Raw genomic sequence first — 23,001 nt, forward strand, 5'->3', positions numbered from 1 at the left:
GTCTCTTAATTAGCCATCTTCACCATCAGCTGCCTGCCGCCCCTTCTGTCTCACAAATTACAGAGCGTCAGGTCTGCTCAACAAGTTTGCATGTGGATGTGTGTGTTATAATTTGCATTTAGAAGATAATATTTTTGCACACATATCATGAGTCTCTCTCTGTTTATTTGTATGATTTATCTGCTCTTCTGTGTTGCGTTAATCCCGAGTCAGGGGAGGCTGTGGCCCTTCGACCTGGAGGCCTAAATGCCCCACTTTAGCCCTCCGATGGGGCTCTCACTCCTGTAATTAGAGAGGTCATCCTTTGCCATGAGTGTATGTGTCAGTATGTGTGTGTGTATGGGCGTCTGAAGAAACCAATCTATTTTGCGTGAACTGTGGCTCTGTATCTGGCAGGAGGGGTTACCCCTCGGCAAGACCTTTCATTTCCATGCACTGCACACTCCATTAAAAGGACGGGGGAATAAGTAAATACACAGCACTGCTAGAACTGGGATTTAGATATACCCCCTCCAAAAAAAAACAACATCCCACGAGGATTACGGCAGACGAGGAGAGAAAAGTGATGTTGAAGTTCACGTGTTTGTGTCTGAGAGTATCTACATTTGAACTGGTGTGTGTGTGTGTGTGTGTGTGTGTGCGCGCACGTGCGTGCGTGCATGTATCAATGCCAAGACACACGGGCTAACATGCATCGTCGTCTCCTGTTCTCTCCCTACAGCTCCAGCACTTTGTCCTCACACAGATCACCCAGAACTCCCTATCCTCATTCGCCGCACGTCGCTCTCTCTCCTTCGCTCACGGACCTCACTTCTCCTCTCACCCCAGCCTCATTACTCAAATTAGGAGCTCCACTAATCACCACGCTGAGCTCCACTCAGCCCCTTAACACACCTCACTCACACTGCGCTCTCCTCATCCCTTTGAGCTCATGCCCTCGGTTCAGTAGCCAATCCAGTGCAAGCAGCATGAATATTGCAGAGGTGGTGTGATGTCGGAGTGCCCTCTGGTTTTATTCCATCGCTACGTGTGATTGGAGGAGGGGGAGGGTTAATGACACACGGTGCATATTATGACTGATGAAGACCTTAGGTTGATGTCAGGTGAACGGATGTATGGATATCAAAAAGTGATACCTATCCGCAACTTATCTATATTTTTTGCTGATGATCATTTAAATTTCACTGCAGACCTTCAAAATTCTGGTATTATCAATAAACTTTCTAATCAGTCGTCATTTTTATAAGGAAACGACTGACTGTGGTCTGATTTTATCTAGAAAAGACCGCTACGCTAAATATGAAGCTGCCGCCAGCAGCCAGTTAACTAGTTGAAGAATAGAAACACATGAAAACAGCAATTTAGTTTCTGTGCCAAGGTAACAAAATCCACCTACCAGCACCTCTAAAAGCTCTCTAATTACATATTGTTTCTTGTTTGTTTAATCAGTAAAAAACCTGACGAGTAAAACTACAAATCGCCCTTTTACAGGGGGCTAGCATAACATAAGCTAAGTTAGTTGGCTGCTAGCAATAGCTTCATATTTAGCACACAGGATCGGTGTAAGCGTATTTCCCAAACTGTCAAACTTTTCCTGTATGAAACCTAGAGCCTCTATCTTTATGGGTAAAAAGTCTCAGTTAGATTTAACTCTTTAACTCATGGCTCTCCTGTTATTAATGTCCCTCTCCTCCTCTGTCCTCTCTGCAGGTTCTAGAGCGTCTTTTCCAGAAAGGTTTCAGCGTGGCGGCGTCATGCGGAGGCGGTGTGGATTCGTCCCAGTTCAGTGAGTACGTGTTGTGTCGCGAGGACCGGCGGAGTCTGTCCATCAACACGCCCATCAGGATAAAACAGGAACCCCTGGACTAGAGGATTCTGGGAGAGGGACTGCCAACACCCCACCTCACCCCACCTACCCACCCAATACTCCTTCCATCTTCTCACAGCACCACACCCTGCCTACCCCTGCCCCCGTTCCTGCCCTAACAGGACCACAACCACCCCCAGCATACCTAAGTATTAGCAGAGGCTTGTTAACCTCACCAGCCCTGCAGAACTCTAAGGGGAATGTAGAACCAAACAAAGGGAAAAAAAAGCATCAGCAACAAAAGTTTTTGATTACGTTAAATAACGCCCAAAGAATCTGGGACTGTGATGAAAACAGCAACGACTACAAATGGACTCAACAGCAGCTCACGTAAACCATTTTAGCACCATGACTGGTTGATTTTTCCCTCATCTTCTTATAAAAAAAGGCGTCCTGTCCCTTTTGGAGGGACACAACCCTGCCATCCTCTTTGAACCCCAATCCATTGCACCCCTCAACAGACACACACACACACACACACACACACACACACACACACACACACACACACACACACACACACACACACACACACACACAAACACAACACCGCCCTTCCTCTCCCCTTTCAACAGTGTGTCATCCACCTCTGTGTCTCTATGAGGTCCATGTATTGTCTGATTGGTGACAAATCTGGCCTGCTGTGGGACAAGAAAAACTTTGGCAGACAGGACGTTTTTAAGGATGACAGGAAGAAGACATAATCTGGTTTTACGAACCCTTCAAAAAGCCCAAGCCCCCCGAGACCCTGCGACCTTCCAACCCCATCCCACCCCACCCCCACAGGCCTGGCTACAGACGACGCCAGAGCTTCGCTCAAAACAGCATCGTTTGCCAAACTGATTGTTTATTACAATTTTTCATTGTTGTTTCTAAAGTATGTTCTTCTTGCTCCTTTTGCTGTTCTTATCATGACATGGTGTAAACAATTATTATTAATAGGATTATTTTTAATGTCTCTTTTTTCCTTTCTCCAATATGAAGGATGTATGAACATTGTATTCATTAGGCTTTGAGAGCTTGTGAGGGAGCATTTCTTGGCAGTAGCTGCAAAAAACTCAGATGTCTCCGGGCTATGTGGCTAAAGCGATCTGGCTGGCAATGCATTCAGAGCCGGAAAAAGTCCCATTGTTCAAATGGGAATGGAAGAGAACCTGGATGTTTCGACATTGTTTATAGTCAAATGTGCAGCACACATAAAAAAAAGTGCTCTGGAATTTGTGCTTATTAGCTGTAAAACATATCTCGGGTCTCTGATCGAATTCTGTCTCACACGAGCACAAACGTTTGTTCGTATTGAGCCGAAACTGAAAGAAAGTTTGTAAATTTAAAATACAGGTTGAAGTTGCACAAGCTCTAAGTGTATTGCAGTTCTGCTGGGTAAGAATGTTGAAAACTTGAGGACGTGGAAAGCCGACGTTTACCAGTATGTCTCGTGATCAGCAAGAGATGTACTCTAAATGCTTAATGTTTCTTTGCACTTAAAGGTTTCCTACAGAGCTGCCCTACCCTGCTCCCTTAAAACACGTTTGATCCCAGTGACCGGTGCCAAGTCGAGCTGTTAATCTTCTCATGCTTTAGCAGACTAGGACACTAAAATGTTTCAAAACAGGCAAAACTTCCAACAGAACAAATACTGCAGGTACCAAAGTAGACAAGGTGCCTATTTTATTGATTGTACAAACATAAAGACGCCATCTCTTTTTACAGTTTATAGCTAAAGAACACAATGCATTATTCAGAAGTGTGAAGAGTACCAACATTTGTTCCTTTAGGCCTCCAGTCTTGACAGTTTTGTTGAGAATAGCTCACAGTACCATCAGACCAAGTTTGAGAGGCAAAGTCTCTGTTTCAATATTGTCACTTCTAAGCCAAGATTATTTCTGTGGTTCTTCTCATATATGTATGGCAGAACCCAAAGTGAACTGTACTCCTAGAATCTGCGTGTTATTCACAAAGAGGCGAGTGGGCGGCATTTACTCTATCCTGCTCTCATTCTTTTGGTCTTATTCTCAACATTTCTGGATCAAAGACAGAAACAAGAAAGGCCAAGTTTTCATGCTTTATATTTGTGTGTAACTTACAGATGCTGTTTCTTCCATTCCAAAAGACTGAGAAAAAGAAAAAAAGAGAAGCTCATTCTGATCTTTGTGGGCCCTGGCAGTTGTTTGAGTTAAACTGGGGTTGTTTTTATAAACTAGTTGTTCATTAAAAATGGGCGGCACTTCTTCTGACCACACTGTCCTAATATCTGCTCTCTCCGGATGGCCGCTGATTAAACGAGGCCAATAAGTGGATAAAGAATAGCTCAGATTAAGTATAGCCCGCAGTCCTGTGCAGTCATCCCTGGGGGTCTCTCTCACAATCAAGCCCATCTTTGTTCTGACCTGCCAGTGGCCTGCGCCTTCGCATACAGTCGCCTCAAAGGGAATGGTCAACCAGGCCTTTCATGTGCCGAGGCATGTTGGGCTCTTCACAGCGCTCCTCGCCCCCCTCTGCCTCCCCGAAGGCTCCCAGCTCAGTGGTGCCAGTAGAAACTTGGGTTGAACCCCCTGCTGGTGTGTCATCCCCATGCCCTGGTTTTTGAGAACGCCCTCCTACGCTGTGGCTCGCTGGACCACACCGCAACAAACCAAACAAACTGATGAGTCAAATCTGAGCACACTCAGAACATACTGTACAGCCAGGCTGCTTGACTCTGCTGCTGAGCCCAAGATCTTTCATCCAGTTGATATGAGGTGTGGAAACTCATCTGGGTTAGTTCTTGAGGAAACAGGCGTAAAAACGATCCATGCCATATTAAAACCTCACATCTGCAAGAATTACTTCTTTTTTTTTTTTTCAGGGAGGAGGGAACGAAGGCATATTTTCTTACTGATGTGGCATTTTGAAATCACAGAGTGGGCTTTTAGCTTCCAAAAGCTAAGGACTCATGCATATGTGAATAAAAACACGAGTGACCATTCAAACTTATACATAAAGTGAGAAAAAAGGAACAAAGACTGCAGGTATGGGTTTCTCTGTTTGCAATAACCAAACCAGGGATGCCCCCTCTCTACTCAGCGTATAAATAGCAGGCAACCTACAGAGCAAGTCAAACTTGACAGGACTGGAAACTTCCTAGACATGTTCACACATGCCGCCCTTTTCAGATGGTACTGGTCAGTGTTCAGCCAGTTCACATGGCATTCACTCCCACCTCTGAGGCAGGTCAGTTGTACAGTTATTGTAAACTGAATTATCAGGACTCTGGGTTTTACGAGACCCTCGTGTTTTTAAAAGACCTCTTAGTCCTCTTCACGAAAAGAATGAAAAGAATTCAAAGCTTAACACTGTGTACATATGGATTAAAACATTTCAAAGGGTATAATAAGGTGCAAATGTATATTATTTAAAGTGTTTAAAACAATTAGACTGTGGTATTAAAGGGCATGTGTTCATTTACAGTGTCTCCATTTGACTTTTCTTGCATATTTGCGATAATAAAAGGATGTACTGTATATCTGACGTGTGTCTCATTGCACTCATGTTGTTTCATTAGCTTTAAACGGGGAGGATAAGGCGTGAGAAGCACATTATTCTATCTGTAAAAGTGTTTATCACAGATGATGCCAGCTTCGAAAAATATCTACTGTCTAATGGGTCTGCTCTACTCGAGCATGTGTGGGGAAGGTGGTCTTCAGGGCTGAATCCAGATCAGCAGTTTAAAGCTCCAGAGGAACAGAGGAATAGGCCGAGATCTTGAAAAAACCAATATGCTCCCAAACCCCAATATTTTGCACTGAGTTAAACGGTTTGGTCTTTTCAAAAATGCTTCTGCTTAATTAGCAGCAGAAACCTAGGGGGACTTTTCATAGTTGAGCAGCAGCGCTTGACTCAGTTTGTACTTAGCATGTGCAATGTTAGAAATGGAAATGAAGCAGGCTGAATTAGTAGTTGACTTTGGTAAATCTGTCTGCAAAACATAACAGCTTATTTTTTTTCTTTTGAAGAGTAAGGAATGAACAGGGGGAAACATATTGCTTAGTTATTAAGTCATTTTAGACGAAGATTTGCATTTTTTAAAAATTCCCACCTACAGACATTTTACAGAGCGTGCTGTTAGAGGAAAAGAAAAGAAGGAATGGACAAAGTCAGATTCTGCTCAGTTTAGTAAACAGCTCATTTATTCCTTTACAAAATAGGTACAAATACATAAGTATTGTTTTTTCACACAAACAGGAAATTTTCAAGATATGTACAAGAGTTTACCAAAAATAACGTGGTTCTAATAAACACATAGTTTTGTAAACAATATTTACAAATCATCCTTACAATGAAATGTTATTTCTTCCATCTGTTTACATCAGTAATATTGTCCTAATATTTTGGCTAAAAAGCTGTAGTAGTAGTAGAAATGTCCTCCTGTGAAACCACCAGAAACCATAGAAATCATTATTAAAATCATTTCAGATCACCACAATAGATATTGTTGTGCTTGTTTTTAAAACATGGTGTTTTGGAGATAAAATTTATGAAAATGTGTTAAGGATAAAAGCCAATCCCCTAAAACAAAACAAAAACAAGAAATATATTAATTGTTAGAAATAAGTGTCTTTTAACAGAAATTGGCAATACTGCTTTTTACTTAAAAGAGTAATTTCTTTGCTATAATACAGTGACAGCTTTCAGTTGTCAGGTAAAATAGATATTAAAAAAAAGTGCTGTCAAAATGTACAATGCACAACAATTGTTTCAAATGTCACCCATATTTAAATAAATTTCAATATGACAAGAAAAGCTGCATAGAGGCCAAGATATTTAGTTAAATAGAAAAAACATAAACAAAAACATAATGGACATACTACAATAAGGATCGTAAAAAAAAAAAAAAAAAAAAAAAAAGAAAAAAAAAAAAAAAAAAAAAAAAAAAAGGCGACAATGCAAGACGACATGTAAAAGCAGGCGTTTTGTTCCGTTCCTCTCTTCAGTAACACAAAGAGAGAAACAACTGGGAAAAATATAAATCACTTTTAGACTGGAATCATACAACTGCATCCTTCCAGTTACAAATTACTTTACAGCTGTGATGTTTCATTTCGCATCAAAATACAAACAAGTATAAGGGCTGTGCACTAAAATTCTTCATGAACTACGTTTGTCATTCATTCATTATCATTATTAAAAGATGAGGGGCCTAAAAGGGGGCTCTGGGGGTGGGGGGGTGGCTCCCTCAAGAATAGGTTAAATCTCATTTTTTTCAAACATCATCAATGTGCAGACAGAACAGTCAGAGGGAAAGATAAAGGAATGTCTGCTTTGATCCGAGGTCCCACTCTCCACAATCACCACCACACCTACAACATCAACCTCTCTGAAGCAAAAACTTACCTTTCTCACACAGATATGTTGAAGCAGTGGGCGTGATGGGACACAACTTACAAACAACTAGTTATAAAGACAATGTTCACATTATATGTGGACAAAAAAAAGAAATACTGACTCACTTAGACCAATCAGAAACTGGTGTCATAGTGCGGACTATGGTTTTTGTTTAATGACCTCTGCATCAGGGTCAGGGGGACTGTGTCTTATAACAAATACACTACAGGTGAACTGAATAAACCATCTAAATTTGACTCAATCAAAGCACATGGTTTTACATAACATCAGGTTTCATAATATTGACGTATGGGTTATTCCATTTCTTACAAAGCTTACATGTGTTAAAATTATACATGCTGTAAAATAATTCAAAAAGAACTATTTACACGTAAGGAAAATTGATCATGATGCTGTTATTTGGAATCTCAATGTTTCAACATGATGTCTCATTACAGAAATCTGGAAAGGCTCATTTATTAAGTTCAGCTAAACTACATTCATTGAACTATGTTCAACAAAGAGCTTGTGGAGGATATTGTAGGCTGTGTCGAGGTGTGAACATAATTCTCTTTGCCTTATTTTGAGGTGCATCATTGAAGCTACTGCCAGTGATGTCAAATAAAAAGCTACCCAACATACGTGGAACTAGTTCTGGGTCTAGTCCTGTGACAAAAAAAAAAACTTTTTCCTCTAACAAATCCAACTCCAACATAAAGAATTTGATATGGCCTTTAAACTGAATGATCTAACTACGCACCGTGAGGATAAACAGAGAAGACACGGAACAACAGTTTTATTTTTGTACGTTTTTTTTTTTTCCCTCTCTCTCTTTCTCCTTCTTCTTATTAAAAGCTACATCAGACATCACTACAGTACATATGGAGACACAGAGCTGGAACATTAGACCTGATCTGAAGGCACGTGGCTGGGAGGAGGAGGAAGAGGTTGAGGTGGACGCTGAGCGGAGCAGAGCTACTTGAGCAGGGCACGGTAAAGGAGGAGGGAGTGGGCGGTCTCTCTCTCCTGCTCCATGTAGAAAATTAAGTCCCTGAGGTTGACGCGAGTGATGCGTTGCCGCGTGTACTGGCGCGATGAGGTGGACGGGACGGAGGAGCTGGCTGGGGAACCCGCCGTGCTGCCTGAAACCTGGAGACAGAGGAAAGGGGTCAGAAGGTGAGATGGAAGGATTCATACAGGATACCTCAACACTGTCCACAGTTTTCAAGACTTAATGTAAAAAAAAAAAAAAAAAAATTCCTACATTTTGACATCTGTGATCCTGTTTTGCCTTTCATCACCACAACAAGCATTCAGTCTATTGCTAGGTGATCGCTAATTGAAGGGGGTGATGGACAATCATCTCTATAGTTTTCATTTTCATTTCCACAAATATCACAAAAATTAAAAGATTTATCGTCATGGCTACGGGGACATGGCAACACTTTTGGCAGTGCTAGCAGCACGGCTGTGTTGTCAGCCTGCCAGCAGATCCAGCTCTTTGGTCCAGAATGAAATACTTCAACAACTATTCGCCATGACATTTTGAACAGACATTTCCCAGACGATGAATCCGAATAACATGACTTTTCCTCTGATGAGACCATGAGCTTGGCATGTTTGTTTTGGAGTGAAATGCCTGGACAACGATTGGATGGCTTGCCATGAAATTTGGCTCACACATTCAAATTCGCCATAGACTGAATTGTAATTGTAAGTTTGTTGATCCTGTAACTTTTCATTTCGTTCCACCCCCATTTGTCCTTTGGTTTATCACCAAATATCTGCAAAACCAATCACATTTCCATCAGCCCCTAGTTCTTTGTGTAAAGTGCTAATTGTCCCATGTTAGCATGTAAACATGCTGCACTAAGATGGTGAACATGGTAAATATTGAACCTGCTCAGCATCAGCATGTTAGCATGACGACATTTGGCTAAAGGCAGCGCCTAAGTGCAGCCCCACAGGGCCTCTGGCATAGCTGTAGACCCTTTGTCTTGTTTCAGTCCAAAGGAGATGATGAAAGTGACTTTCCATACTCTTACTCATACCCAGTTTTTAAATGGCAAGGCTGTTTGATATTAATCAACAGTGGCTATAAGTACTGCTAAAGTGGCCTACAATATGCTAAATCCTAACCCTGCCCCTGTCCTCAGGCCCTTGCTGGACTCTAAATACATGAATGCGTGCGTGTGTTTTTATGTGAACTAAAAAATAAAGTAATTGCACTATTTATCAGGGACATTAAATGGCTACTATTATGTTTGGGTCTCCTTAACTATGTGTGTTTTGCACTTTTTTTCTCCTCACTTTGTCTTGTGAGAACAGAGTCTCGGTGGCGCGGTCAAAGGAGTAGTTTCCATGGTGAAACACAAAAGTGTTTGGAGTAAGCAACACTATGTTTCCCATTCACCAAATGAAGTAATCATTGTTGAATGGCAAACACATTGACAGTATCAATAGTAAGGAATGCCGCCGCCTCCAAGCAAGTGTACACCTCCAGTTAAAAAAAATAATCCCTCTTGCAGAGAATGAATGAGATCAAAAAGACGCACTAATAACGTCCAGATCTTCAGGTGCAGCCGAGTGTTGTGGGATTTTATTCTTAAACAGGCCGAACACAAGACTGAGAAAAACATCGGAAACATGCTCCTACAGCGAGGGAAACCATCATTTCTCTTTACATCGCCCGAAATATGAACGGATTTTCCCTCTAAATAAACAACGCTGCTGACATAGATCTGAGCTGACGTCCCACTCTGAAATGGAGCCCTTGTTGTTTGTATTTGATCCAGGAAAAATGAGAACGATAAAAAAGGGAGTGTATACAGAGGCTGATACAAATCAAGAGATGCATTTACATTTGTAAATGAGAAACACTGGGAAACAAATCCAGCAAGTGCCCACTTGAACCCAGGCAGAGAGAAATAAGACAGAAATTCCAGTCAGGAACACCCTCTCACAATTACATTGATTGCGCCACTCTGTAAACACACAGTACAGACAGGCCCTAATTGCAAACATATGATGGGTATGAATTTACAAGAACCAAACCAAAGTCCCTCCAGCACCCGCCCCCCCCTCATACGCTTGTCTTTGTGTACACTGTGTGACGATGCCTGGTCTCAAATTTCCCTCTGTACACTCTCTGACCCCGGGACACTGGATGAGGAGTGAGGACAGCCAGGCCACTGTTCTCACCAACTCACCTCAACCACATCTACCATCTCTGGTCAGTAGTACTGACATGCCGGGAGGGAGTTGAGTTGAAGCAGTGAGTACAGCCAGCTCATCGTCACCCCCGGGGCAAACCAGACCCTCACTTTGGGGAATGACCTCGGCCTAATCAGGTCAATCATGGCTGACCACATGTGAAAGATGGGCCTGCCTACTGCCATGCCAATTACTGCCACTCACAAGTGAGGCCGGCGACAGGGCCACAGATTTTACCAATCAAAGCCATCCATCCACCTGGACGGATGGGCAGTGGTCGCCACAGGCAGTCGGTGCTGGGGTGGTGCCGTGGCCACAGCGGGTGACGTTGGGGAGGACGGAGACAGCACTTATAGCCAGACATTGCCGCCCAGGTAGTGTGCCACGGCTCCCAGAATGCCTCATTCCTTTCAGGGACAGGGCAGCCCCTAAGTGATCCAAATACAGGCAGAAAGGTCAGCGCTCATCCAGTTCACTCAGCGCAGCCTCTCCTCTTCCCTCTGTCTTTATATGCCCTCCACGTAAATATTTGCAACAACGCAAACACCAGTATGTTGTTGTTGGTATCTATGGAGACCGATCCTTCTCGTCAGTACACACAGGAAATCATGTTGTGGAGGAGGGAGCGGGGAGGGGAGGGGTAAACACCAACACTAACCAAAGCAGATGGTTGAGTGTCAGTTAAAAAGGAAAGCAAGACATCAACGACCACGCTTTCCCTGTCGCCAGCAATTACACAGTAATTGTGTCTAAAATTCATTGAAAAACAAAATGGCAGGCTTTGTAAGGTCACGGTGGATGAAAAGAAAAAAGTGATAAGAACAGAAAAAGAAAGAGAGCAGAGGCACAAAGAAAGAAAGAGAGAGAGAGAGAGAGAGAGAGGGGGAGAGCAAAACTGAAAGTCTCAAAATCAGCTTTGCCAAGAAAGATCCATGAGGCAAAAAACAGCATCTGTCATTTTATCTGTGATGGGCGCTTGGAGGCATTATGTCATATGACATATCCATCGTACAGAACGCGCAGGGATACTTCGATACATCTCTTCAGACATTTGACTTGTTTGGAGCAGGGGACAGAGAAAAACAGAGAGAGAGAGGGAGCAGGGGATAGAGGAGGAGAGGAGAGGAGAGATGAAGCTCATCTATAGTCGGGCCTCTTTGCTGACTCCGGTCTTCAGCCACATTCTATTGACGTACACGACAAAGCGCCAATGGGCAAGGCACATTGTTTTACACTATTCCACTCCCAGTGGCGTCCAACAAACACGTGCCTGCGTGCGAGAGCACAAAGACTGAGGCTGAGTATGTTTTGTGTAACAGGCAATTAGTGTAAAACTGTTTATAGAAAACAACACAATAGAATAAAAGACAGAATAAAAAACTTGAAACCTGTGACAAATTTCGCCCACTCTCAGAGTCTGATGTGGCAATCAGGCAAATAACTTACTGAAATTTCAATAATCCCTTGTGTGCATAAACTTCACATAACATCTGTAAATGCTCCAACCATGTGTCACGAGTATCGCAGTCATAATATAAGCAACTTTAATACGGTTACTTATAAATCATGGAAGCTGCCAATATTTAGAGAGGTCGTCCACAACAAATATTAAAATAAAGAATAAGGCTAGCATTATCCTTTATTTTTTTTTTACTGTTTACAAATCCCATAAAAACCCCAAAACCACCAAGCCCACTCACTCTCACTGAAGATGTAAATCTATAGAACCCAGAGCAAATATATAGTTTAATATATAGAGAGAGTAAAAGCACATTTTAGTTGGGGACTATTTTCAAGAGCAGATTAATACACATTTGCTTTTCTAATGAGTGTTTACAACAGCAAAATAATATGTAGGATTGACTCAAATACCTACAGTAACCAACTGATCCCCCTGAATCCATGAAGACTTGTTCCTGAACACAAGTGTATAGAAATGTTGCTGAGCATCATCAAACACATTCAGAACAACTCTCCGAATACTCATTATTTTAACCTTTATGTGCTGTTATGTGTTATTGGTTTGACTAGGCCAGTATGGTTGGTTGGATACCTATCATCATCATCATCATCATCATCATCATCATCATCATCATCATCATCATCACCTGTGATGCTCAGACGTACAGAGAAAAAACAGAAAGACAAAGTCAGCAGGTCACACTTTCATGTTCTCAGCCCTCTGATGACCAGCAACATTCACTTCAACCTTGAGAGGACAAAAATTAATTCCTATTTTTGCTAAATTTACTTTTGATTAATAATGTATGTACCTCTCTCTCCCTCTTCTTCACTTGAGCTTTTGACTCCCTGTCTCCAATTGTGCAGCAGCAGCAGTGATGCTTGTAGGTGTCTTGAGGAATTTACATTCAGTCCTTTATTGTTTGAGAAAGCAGAAGGGGGTTGGGGCAGGAGCGGTGCTGGGGTTCTTGCTGATCTGTGGCTTTGAACCCTGAATGGCACCTGTGCCTTGATGCCGGAGCCAATATTGGATTTGGCCCAGGTCACAGCTTAGGGCGGTGGGTTAATGGCCCACTTTGCCAGGCACACAGAGCTGCTCGGCCCTGCACAGGGCCAACCTGCTGTCTCAGCACTCCACTTCTCACAAGCAGAAGTTGCAGACAGGGGCTGCATGGTGGGAGAAGACACACACACACACACACACACACACACACACACACACACACACACACACACACACACACACACACACACACGTGTACTGTATGTACCAGTATGTGACGACACAGCTGCTCACATACTATGTCAACTAAAACTGCAACATGGGGAAAAACATTGCTCAGCATTCATGTTGAGGGATAAAGACTAGCCCCATGTTGGTTGAGAAATAGATAAGCTGTTCATGATGCAACATTACTCTATTGTTGTTATTACTTTGATGCTGAAAAATCCGTTTAAAGTCTGATGTCTGTGCTTCAGGCAAGGAGGACATATATAGCACAACAGAGACAGACTGTTGACAAGCTAAACAAAGAAGTGAAGCAAAAGCTGAACCAGGTGGTGTTTTATGAAGTTAAAGCCAGGGTGGAAATTAACAGCAGCCACTAGTCAAATACTGATGAATTTTGCGTATAATGCTGGCCAGGTAGCTAGCATTGATTGTGTTTGCTAAGTGCAACTGGCTGGTAAAGTCTTTAAAGCAGCTTGCAGGTGGTGAGGTTTTCCTGATGGGGCTCCTCTCATCACGAGTGCCTGACTGACTGACAAACATGCTGCATGACTGAAGGACTCACTGATGTGCTGACTGACGGACTAACTAAAAAAAACTGGCTGTTTGGCTGACTGGCTGAGGGCCTGACTGACTCACTGACTGGCTGACTAATTTACTGACTGACTGACTGACTGACTGACTGACTGACTGACTGCCTGGTTGACTGACTAGGTGCCAGGAAGCAAAGCTTTCCCACATGTTCTCCTCCACGCCGCATTTCAATCGGGGAACGCTGCCTCGTCCCTTCACAGTGTTTACAGTGTGGAGCCCAGCCGTGGGAGTGCAGCCCCGCTTCATCTCCACACTCGGCCTGAAACGCCTCTCCTACGGCCGCCATTAATCAGCAACAGAGACTTTCTCTCTCCCTGTCTTGCCTCTCCTTTTTCTTGCTCCTCTACGCCCACAGACATGCTGGATGAGGCCATTTTGAAAGAGTTAACAGATGTCGGCTGATTTGCCCGGGGCTTTCTGACATTGCCCGAGTGATGTATTTGATGTGGAGTTTATTCAGCTCTAATAAACGTATAAAGAATTAGAATAATAATTCACAGATGTACATACCCAGATTATATGCCGGAGCCTGTCTTTGAAGCAGACAAGGCAGCCAAGATTAACAGAACCAGGGGAAAGGATGAAAGGGTTTTGGTTCAGTCCACCGATAATCATAGAGGTCAGGATGGACTAATACCGCAGCTTTATGTTCATGCACCAACACAGACGGCCTTTGTTCTGATCACAGGTTCCTTTTCTGTAGTAAAGCCTAAACAAGAAGCTGCCATTGTCACTGTACTTATTAAAAATGGAGCACAGTGAAACACATTTGCCATATCTGTTTTTTCTTGTGCTTTTTTTTAATTTGTCATTTTGTGAACAGCAGGGAGAGAAACTGAAAGAATAAAGGGGAAAATAGAAAAGGATGAGAGTGAGGTCTAGCATTCTGATCATGGCAGAAAAAAATGAGGGAATTACTTTCAAAACAAACAACTTCCATTTGCTTCACAACTAAAGAACAACAAATCTCAAAAATGGCCAGTTGCAGAGCATCTTAATACCCACATAAACCATAAAAACAGCTACACAGCTCCATGGCAATGCATAGCAACCGTGCAGAATTTCAGTCAAGGAGAAAGAAGGCAAAAAAACACCTTATTACTTCTAACTCCTGCAAGCCATTTTGGTCTCCAAAGGTTTTAGAGTGCCGCAGGCCATGTGTCTGCAGTGTTTCGGGAAATGACTTGCCTTCGCACGAACACTGCTATGTTCTGCAGCACTGCTGCCCCCAGCATCCCCGCTCAATTTCTGTTTAACCCCTTCCTGCCTTCCCTCACACTGACTCACTGCAACAGAGAGCTCACACCCAGCACAATACTGTCACATTGTTCAGCCTCCTACAAACCAAGGCAAATCAGACCAGCTTTTTCACGAGCTAACACATTAACTCCACGTCTAATTTGGCTACTTAAGCATGTGATGGCTCTTAACAAACATGGTGTAGGAAAGGCGTAGGGTTATATGGGGCAGAGAAAGATGGGGTAAAATGCCCCCTTCACCATTCCACTTGATCTACTACAATATGCGACACAGTTTGCACACTTGAGTGTGTATCAACGGTGGATTAAATCTGCAAACTCGTTGACACAACACATAATTAAAACATCTTGCTCGAGGTCAGGAATTTTCTAATTAGTAGTGTACTGACAAAGCTGCAATTCCATCGCCCTGAGTTTCAAAGTCCACAGGTTACCGCTAAGATGAAAGCTGACCCTGAAGCACTATTCTGCAGGGCTGCTCATACAATTCCTCAGAAGACAGTCACAGGGTCACCAAGCTAAACAGTGTGCTGCACCCGGAACCTCGCTTCCAAACAAAGAACTTCAAACTTTCCTGCCTGGAAACACAATCTTGCTTTTTCACCCCCCCAACCCCCCTCACCCCCCTTCTTTCTTTTCAACCTAAGAGAAACAAAAGATTGTGTGAAGGCAAGCAGAGGAAGAAACCATAACATTGTTTTTAATCTATTTAATTAAAATGCTCTGAGCCTGGCTAGCTGAACAACTTGTTAAATACTGCAAAGGCTTTATTAGCTGTGTCTTTGTAGCTTAAGTTGGAAACACCAGTTAGGATTGTGGGTAATAACATTTTGTTCACGTATTGGTTATTATTGGCTATTAAATGAATAAAAAGGCCTATTGTCTACAATCAGAATAGTACAACAGCAGTGCAGCAGCTAATAGCACAACAATCCAGATGACGATTTTGTTGTTGTTGAGATTTATAAATCAGCTTTTATTTATCTGAAAATCAGGATCGCATCAATGATCCACCGAGCGATGCGCTCAGTGTCCTTCCTCTTTGCTGCTTTCTACAGAGAGAGCGCCAGTAACTGAGAAACTGCTAACAGCCTGCCTGATAACCTGGACAATTAGCACGGGCCAAGTATCTTTGGCTACATAAAGTATCAGAAGTAGAACTTTTCAACATTAAATATTCAAGGCGTTTCATATATAAAATGAACCCAATTAGAGTTAAAATAGGAGAAGTGTAATAAGTCTCAAGTCAGAATGCTTGTCTTCAGAACTACTCACTAATGAGCCCTTGTTGGTTTTGCACACTTTACTTTCAATGGTGTGGCACTGTCATTTCTGCTGGTTTTTAATTTTTAATTCAAGTTGAATGAGAGGGTGGTGACTGAGTTAATAATCAAGGCACTGGGGTGTTTTGCAGCCGATGGATAGCTGGGAGAAGTTGCCAAATGAGGCTTGTGGTCCGCCCTTTGATGTCTTTGTGAAACGTTCCAAATAGGAACAACCAGTTAACAAAAAACTATCAGTTCACGCTGGTATCGAACATAAATGACCACACTAAGGGTAACGTATACTGCAAATGGCCTAATTAGGGGAGCGGAGTAGGCTAGCAAAATAGCGTGGCACTGAATAACACAGAACCCAACACAGAGACCAAAAGGCAGCAGGATAGATCCCGCTGCTCCGCAGACATGTGCTGTATGCTGAACCGTCAGTCTTCACATAAATCCTCATATGAGCAGTCACACATTTCACGTAGAAAAAGAGGAGCACACCAAGGGGGCCACAGTAGATATGCAGATGGAGGAGATAAGAAAGCACATTTATTGCGGCGGTTCACACTATGAATTGGTCCTTGATCTCAAATTGACATAAATGGGGCCATTTTTGACATCATTTAGCCATCACAGGCTCAGTTCCAGCGCCGCTGTCACTGGTCCCCATGCACCTGACGTGACGCCTGCTAAGAATGAGAAGCAGGAAAATGGCTGTCTGAAGAGCAGGTCTGATTAAAATCCAGGCTCTTCTGGGGAAAGTGTAGAATTTTATATAGATGGCCCAGAAAGACGAACCAAAACTTCACTTTTCTTTCTTCTTTAAAGACAGCTTCTGTGAACATTTGTGACCCCCAGTGTCATTTTTTTTTTCCAACAAGCTGCCAGGGTGAGCGGCTGACAGAGTTTTTACAGTTAGTCATAAATAAATATTTCCTTTACCATTAATACCATTTACCATTTATGATGTCAATTCAACTTTAACATAAATATGCTACTTATACTAACACTACTATTGGTTCTTCTGCAAAACATAGAGAAGTGTAGCGATTCCACAACATGGTACATTTGGCACAAGAAGTTCCGAATTAAAACTGCATAATATGCTGTCAATTAGGAATCTGGGGGTGGGTTGGGGGTAAAAATGGCAAGCAGCATTGCAAAATTTGGACTCAGTTACTGAGTTGTTCATTATAGTTTTGCTGGCACTTTCCTGGAGGCCTCATTCCTCCCATCAGATTCCTCTTCCACAGGCCCAGAAGGCTTCCTTCCTACCTGCACAGCATTTTGGCAACCTGCTTTATTATACCACGTACAACAGCATCATTTTCCAGGCAGCTGTGTGTGTATGTGTGCGTGTGTGTATAACGCTTATCTACATATTGACTTGGTTTAAACCCACACCCTTGTCTGCCATAATAATTACACATTTTGTAAAAGGAAGTACTCAATTCTTCCTGAACCTGAGGCGGGCAGCTGCAGGAGTTGCCCACCGGCGCCCCGCAAACACACCTCCGGCGCTGCCTGGTATCCAAACAGCTTCAGCAGACACCCACAGCCATTGCCTTCCATGGTGTAATGGTGGCTTTCTATTAAACTCCAACTGAACAGAAACCGCCATCACAAGCACGGTTATATGTGTTTCTGTGGATTGCAAGGACAAAGCAGTTGGGAGAGGTCGCACAGGTAATAAAGACAGCAAGGGCCTGTTTTATAGTTGTCAACAACTCAGACCACACAAGCACACATTACTGCACGCATCTCAGCACATACACATACACACACACACGGCAAAGCAGCGGTGTGTAGTGACACAGAGCAGCCGAGAAGGTATGTTTTTTTTGGTGGCTCTCTGGACCTTGTTGTATGTGCATATAAAAATCGCTGCATGCAAAAGGCCATGCGACCGCGTCTATTGCTCAGAACTGACTTGTAATCAGAACACCGATGCGGGTGTTAGAGGCCATATCTAGCTATTCACAACTCTCCCAAAGTTCTATCAGTGGAGGGCGTTCATTAGTCCAACAAATACATAATTTATGCAATCTAAAAAATACATGTGATCATGACTCAAAATGGGAATGAGAGACACAGAAACATTGAGGTTCTCTGGTGATGCCAATTCTTTTTTTCGGGAAAAGCGAATAGAGGTCAAGTGTTGGGCAGCTGCTCTGCCAAACACGGCCAAATGCAACATCATTGTTCTGCTGTTTAGAGGCCAAAGCAGAACCAGACCTCATAACGCAGTACTTAATACTAGCTGGGATCTGTGGTTATTGCAATTATTTTTCTCTCAGACAACACAGACACTCAATAACAGCTACATTACATAGAATAAATCTGCACGTACACGGCGTCATATTAATGGATTTTAGTATCTAAGAAAGATTGGATTCATTCAGGCAATTTGGGAGACAGTAATAAACTGGATGCTGACTGACAGCACTGGGAGGACACAACAATTTTCAGCAACACATATAAAAACAGCAGTGGAGCCAGTAGCCTTTATCCTCTCCCCGTTCAGGACTGATAACATTCATGTGCATGGTGATGTCTGAATTCTGCTGAGATTATTTGTCAAAAACGCCTGAATTTCACAGTTAATTGGCCTCCCTAATTAGCACAGGATGTCTAATTCCCATTGCAGTCAGTGTGCTAAATGGTAAAGCTTTAGCAAGCGGATGCCATTCCTTTTGGTTTGAGCAGAGAGACTCCCCGTGCAAGCCGAGCTACACTGTACATTACGCACTCAATGATCGATTCTAAATCTTAATTAGGGAAACGACAAACAAGCAAGGACACTTAATGAACTGTGTACCTTGTCAAACAGCTGGCTGATTATATTTATTGAGATATATGTTAAATTTAATGATTTGGGCAATTAACTGTGGACCCCTCTGTAATCTCTGAGGGACATAAAGGGGCCAGGGAGGCGAGCACCAGGGCCACAAACCTAATGGAAAGCAGCTGACAAATATTTGTCATCCCCAGAGTGCTGAAACAGGCGTCAGGAGCTCAGAAGACCTTGTGCTCAGAAATAAAGATGTCACAGAAGACATGTTTCAGGCACTCTCTGCTTTGCTGGGACCTCATCCCATTTAATGATCTGAGATGTTCAGCAAAAACAATACAGAAACATAACAAAAGATATCTGAAAGTGGGCACAGTCTTTATCATCAGTGCCTTTTTTTCATGGCCATCCATTTCTAACTTTTTTTCTAAATTGGTCAAATGGAAAGCAGTGAAAAGCGAGGAAAAAAAAATTAAGCTGAGCCGAAAAGTGCGACTTGGATTTAATATTTTATAATTGCCAAGGGACATTCTAAGATCAATGAATTTTTGCCCGGGACGCACATCAGAAAGAGATGTACTTCAGTCTTTTTAGGGAACATTGGTCTATTTAATTCCAGTGTCTGATGCATGTGAAATATGCCTTCCATGGCCTCCTTCTTCTTCCCCAGGCACTGCTGCAGGCAGACATTACCACTTTTAATGGGCCGCCATGAGAAGAGGCAAGTCAGCCAATAACCCATCCTCACTAATGGATCGCCTTGTTTGTTCTCTTTCACCATTTTCTGAAGCTAATTTTAGATGTTCTGTTTTTCCGTTTAAAGACAAAATAGAGGACACTGTATCACAACAATATTTTAGCAGAAAACATTGAAATAAATGGTCTTTAGACGGAGCAACGGATAAGGACTGCATCGTTTGAGCATCTCTGCTGAGTGAAGTAGCTGGTGGTTGGTCCAGGTTATGATGAGTAGCTCAGTAGTAACTAGAAGCCAAAGCACGGCCCAGTGGGAGACTGAGAGAAAAAGGGACTTCTGGGGCCTGTAGTAAAAAGCTTAGAGAGGGCAATAATGGGGGTAGTTGACGGCAGTAGTTTTAAGGGTGGGAATGATCAACTCATCTGAATTTACATTTAACAGTGTCACTAGAAAGTAAAAACTTGCCGTGGCTCATCAAAACAAATTATAATTTCTGCTTTACAATAACGCTGTCATCTGTTGCTGGCTTATCTGAGTGGTTGTATATTTTTGATTAACACAATATATATTTTTCATAGATGATCATTCAATACATTTTTTAAATATTCACATTTATCGAATGGGTGACCTTTGCACTGCAGTCTTTTTGGTGTAGCTTTGCATCACTCAAACATCACATTGTTCAGCCTTTTATCATTGTATAGTATCATTGAAATATGAAGGGTTCACTTCCAATGACATTCCCACACACATTATAAAATACATCAAGCAGAGACAACTAACACAAAAACGTGTGTGTGTGGGTTACATTAAAAAAAAAATCCCCTTTTCTTAAAAATGCAAACTCCTCGAGATCAGCTATGATGCACTAAACGTAAAGATGGTGCTCAATTATTTAGTGTTGAGTTTTAAGCAGAGAAGTGGTGCTTACAGGATGCATGATACACACCTCCACCAAGAAAAGTCCTGAATCAGATTCTGCAAAACTGAAACTACGCTCTATGTTGGCATTTCTGCCATCTAGTTGTAGTATTTTGCCTACTCTATACATATTACCACCTCTCATCCACCCTCCTTGGCATTCCTCTGCCCCCCCGCTAGCACCTAATGAAAGATCTTCTCCAGCTTTTTCCTCCTTTCTTTCCCCAGGCTCAAACCTTGACAGCTGACAATGGAGCTGACATAAAACTTCAAGTCAAAGCAAAACAAACTTAAACACATAGCGACAAGAAAATGCACTGCTCCCTGAAAGCAGCCAGGGTTAAATCTAACAGCATCGCAGGAGGTCCTATAAATAACAACAGTAAGTCACACAAAGACACAGGAGTTTCTTAAGTGAGCCATAACAGAAAGAACTCTCCGGGCTCTCCAGGGCTCCACCATGTAAGTTTCAGAGGCTCCGTGTTGACAACTTCATTAGTAGCGCCCGCGCTCTAAAACTCTCAAGTTGTTCGACAACATTATCACATGTTAAGAATAAGAATTTGGAGGCCCAGAGTTTCCATCTCCTCCAGGATAGAGGAAGCACAAGCAGGCACCAAATGGAAGAGCAGCGATCGAGGCGTTTTCTCTGACGATCCCTATGAGTGGTGAAGGCGTAGGATGAGGAGAGTGGGTTTGCACAGTGCGGTACAGCACAGCATGGGGCCCAGGATGTTAGGCTGTCCCCATGTCCCTGGCCAGCAGGCTAGCTAGAGAGCCAGCCATTATCGACCCGCCTCCATAGCAGTGAGGCAGAGGAGGGTTGGAGGGGGGGGACGAGAGGCAGCAAATTTCATTCTTCAGAAATTTAATTATATCAAGATTAACAAGGGAGGTAATTAATTTCTTTAAGATCGGTATCTTTTAAGTGCCTGGGGCTCAACTTTGTTGTCAAAACTGTATATTTAACCATTATTTCAGGGCAAAGTTTTAAAGGCAGAAATGAGGGGGATCACTACTTTGCCATGAATATGGATATATAGAAGCTTCTTATCTAAATAAGGAGATTACAGTGTTAATACTAATGTGTACATGTATGTACATATATAAATGTAAGGTTTATTTAGGACTTGTTCAAAAATGGTCTGCACCAACTGCATTTAAAATAAATAATTTTTCTGTTGAAAATAATTCAATAATTTTAAGGATTTTTTTTTTTAAGCTTCAGCTGAACTCTTGTATTCCTGTGACTCGACCTGTCCCAGACGGGCTTACAAGTCTTAGTCAGAGTCCAAGGTTGAAACCATAGACCACTATGTAGACCACAAGGCCGTCCTGGACTTCAGACTGTCCAAGGCGTTAAACCCGCCCTTCAACAGCACAAACACAAACATGATCATTTTCAGGAGGGAGATCTGACAGGGAGGAAGACGGCACAACGCTCTCATAAATGTGAATGTGAATTTCCATCAAATTTTCACTAATATCAGGATGCTTCAATTATAAGACAGAGCCAAAATGGTCCCAATCCTATTCCTGGAAGTTAGGTTTATAAGATAGAGCCCAGATCCCATATAGATATCTACATGAAAAGGCATGAAATTCATATCAGTGTTTTAATATAAAAATGGTTCTAACCAGTTGTTTAGGCTTGAGTGTAAGTGTGAAATGTTTTGTCTCTTGAGGGCAACTTGAGATTTATCTTAGTGATGCAGACTGATTCTCTCGTATAGATGGAGCATCAACAGGTAAATACAATTTATCAATGTTCACTGAGTGTACATAATGCATAACCAGCGCACAATGCAAAACCGATGATATAACCTTACAGACTCAGTGAGATACATATTTTCCTTCATGTAGCTGTAAGATGTAGGATTCCTCTCTCCATTACTAAAAATGTTTGATTGCTGTCTCGTCTCTTTATGTGTGACTTACTAGAAACATAAGCCCGAATGACCTGGGTGGTGGAACATGGACTGCCTGTGTGTGTGTGTGTGTGTGTGTGTGTGTGTGTGTGTGTGTGTGTGTGTGTGTGTGTGTGTGTGTGTGTGGAAGCCCTTTCAGAAATTTATAGAGAAGAATGAAGGGATTAAAGCCAGTGATGCTGAGTAATCATATATTTCGTATGCCATATAGTTGGATCTCCTCTGCTTCCTTATTCTACACATATTTCAGTTAATGTGCAGAGTCAAGAGCTGCCTGTTTGGACAGAGACAGTAGAGCCAACAGGCCATTCAGAAATTCTCTTAAATTCAAAAATACTGAACCACTTGCCCACGTCTTGGGTCTGCTCCATCAAAATTTGCATGTAAATGGTAAAACAATTTGGAAACAATTC

General features: G+C 42.4%; 2 protein-coding genes across 5 annotated transcripts in view; one reads left to right on the forward strand and one right to left on the reverse strand.

The window, feature by feature from the left end:
- kctd15b (potassium channel tetramerization domain containing 15b) overlaps positions 1 to 5,374 on the forward strand; it is a 28,656-nt gene extending 23,282 nt beyond the window's left edge. For all 3 annotated transcript variants that reach the window (XM_023429729.2, XM_023429728.2, XM_023429727.2), the window contains one exon: positions 1,711 to 5,374. In XM_023429729.2, the coding sequence (XP_023285497.1) occupies positions 1,711 to 1,869 (159 nt within the window). In that variant the 3' untranslated portion in view covers positions 1,870 to 5,374. The remainder of the gene's footprint in view (positions 1 to 1,710) is intronic.
- A 637-nt stretch (positions 5,375 to 6,011) lies between these two features.
- The window catches only part of LOC111672326 (transcription initiation factor TFIID subunit 4), an 82,010-nt gene continuing 65,020 nt past the window's right edge, over positions 6,012 to 23,001 (reverse strand). For both annotated transcript variants that reach the window (XM_087180227.1, XM_023429733.2), the window contains one exon: positions 6,012 to 8,377. In XM_087180227.1, coding sequence (XP_087036353.1) covers positions 8,204 to 8,377 — 174 coding nt within the window. In that variant the 3' untranslated portion in view covers positions 6,012 to 8,203. The remainder of the gene's footprint in view (positions 8,378 to 23,001) is intronic.

This window comes from Seriola lalandi, unplaced genomic scaffold (assembly GCF_002814215.2).
Source record: "Seriola lalandi dorsalis isolate HSWRI2012SDOR001 ecotype SW California unplaced genomic scaffold, Sedor1 jcf7180002054898, whole genome shotgun sequence".
Lineage (NCBI taxonomy): Eukaryota > Metazoa > Chordata > Actinopteri > Carangiformes > Carangidae > Seriola > Seriola lalandi.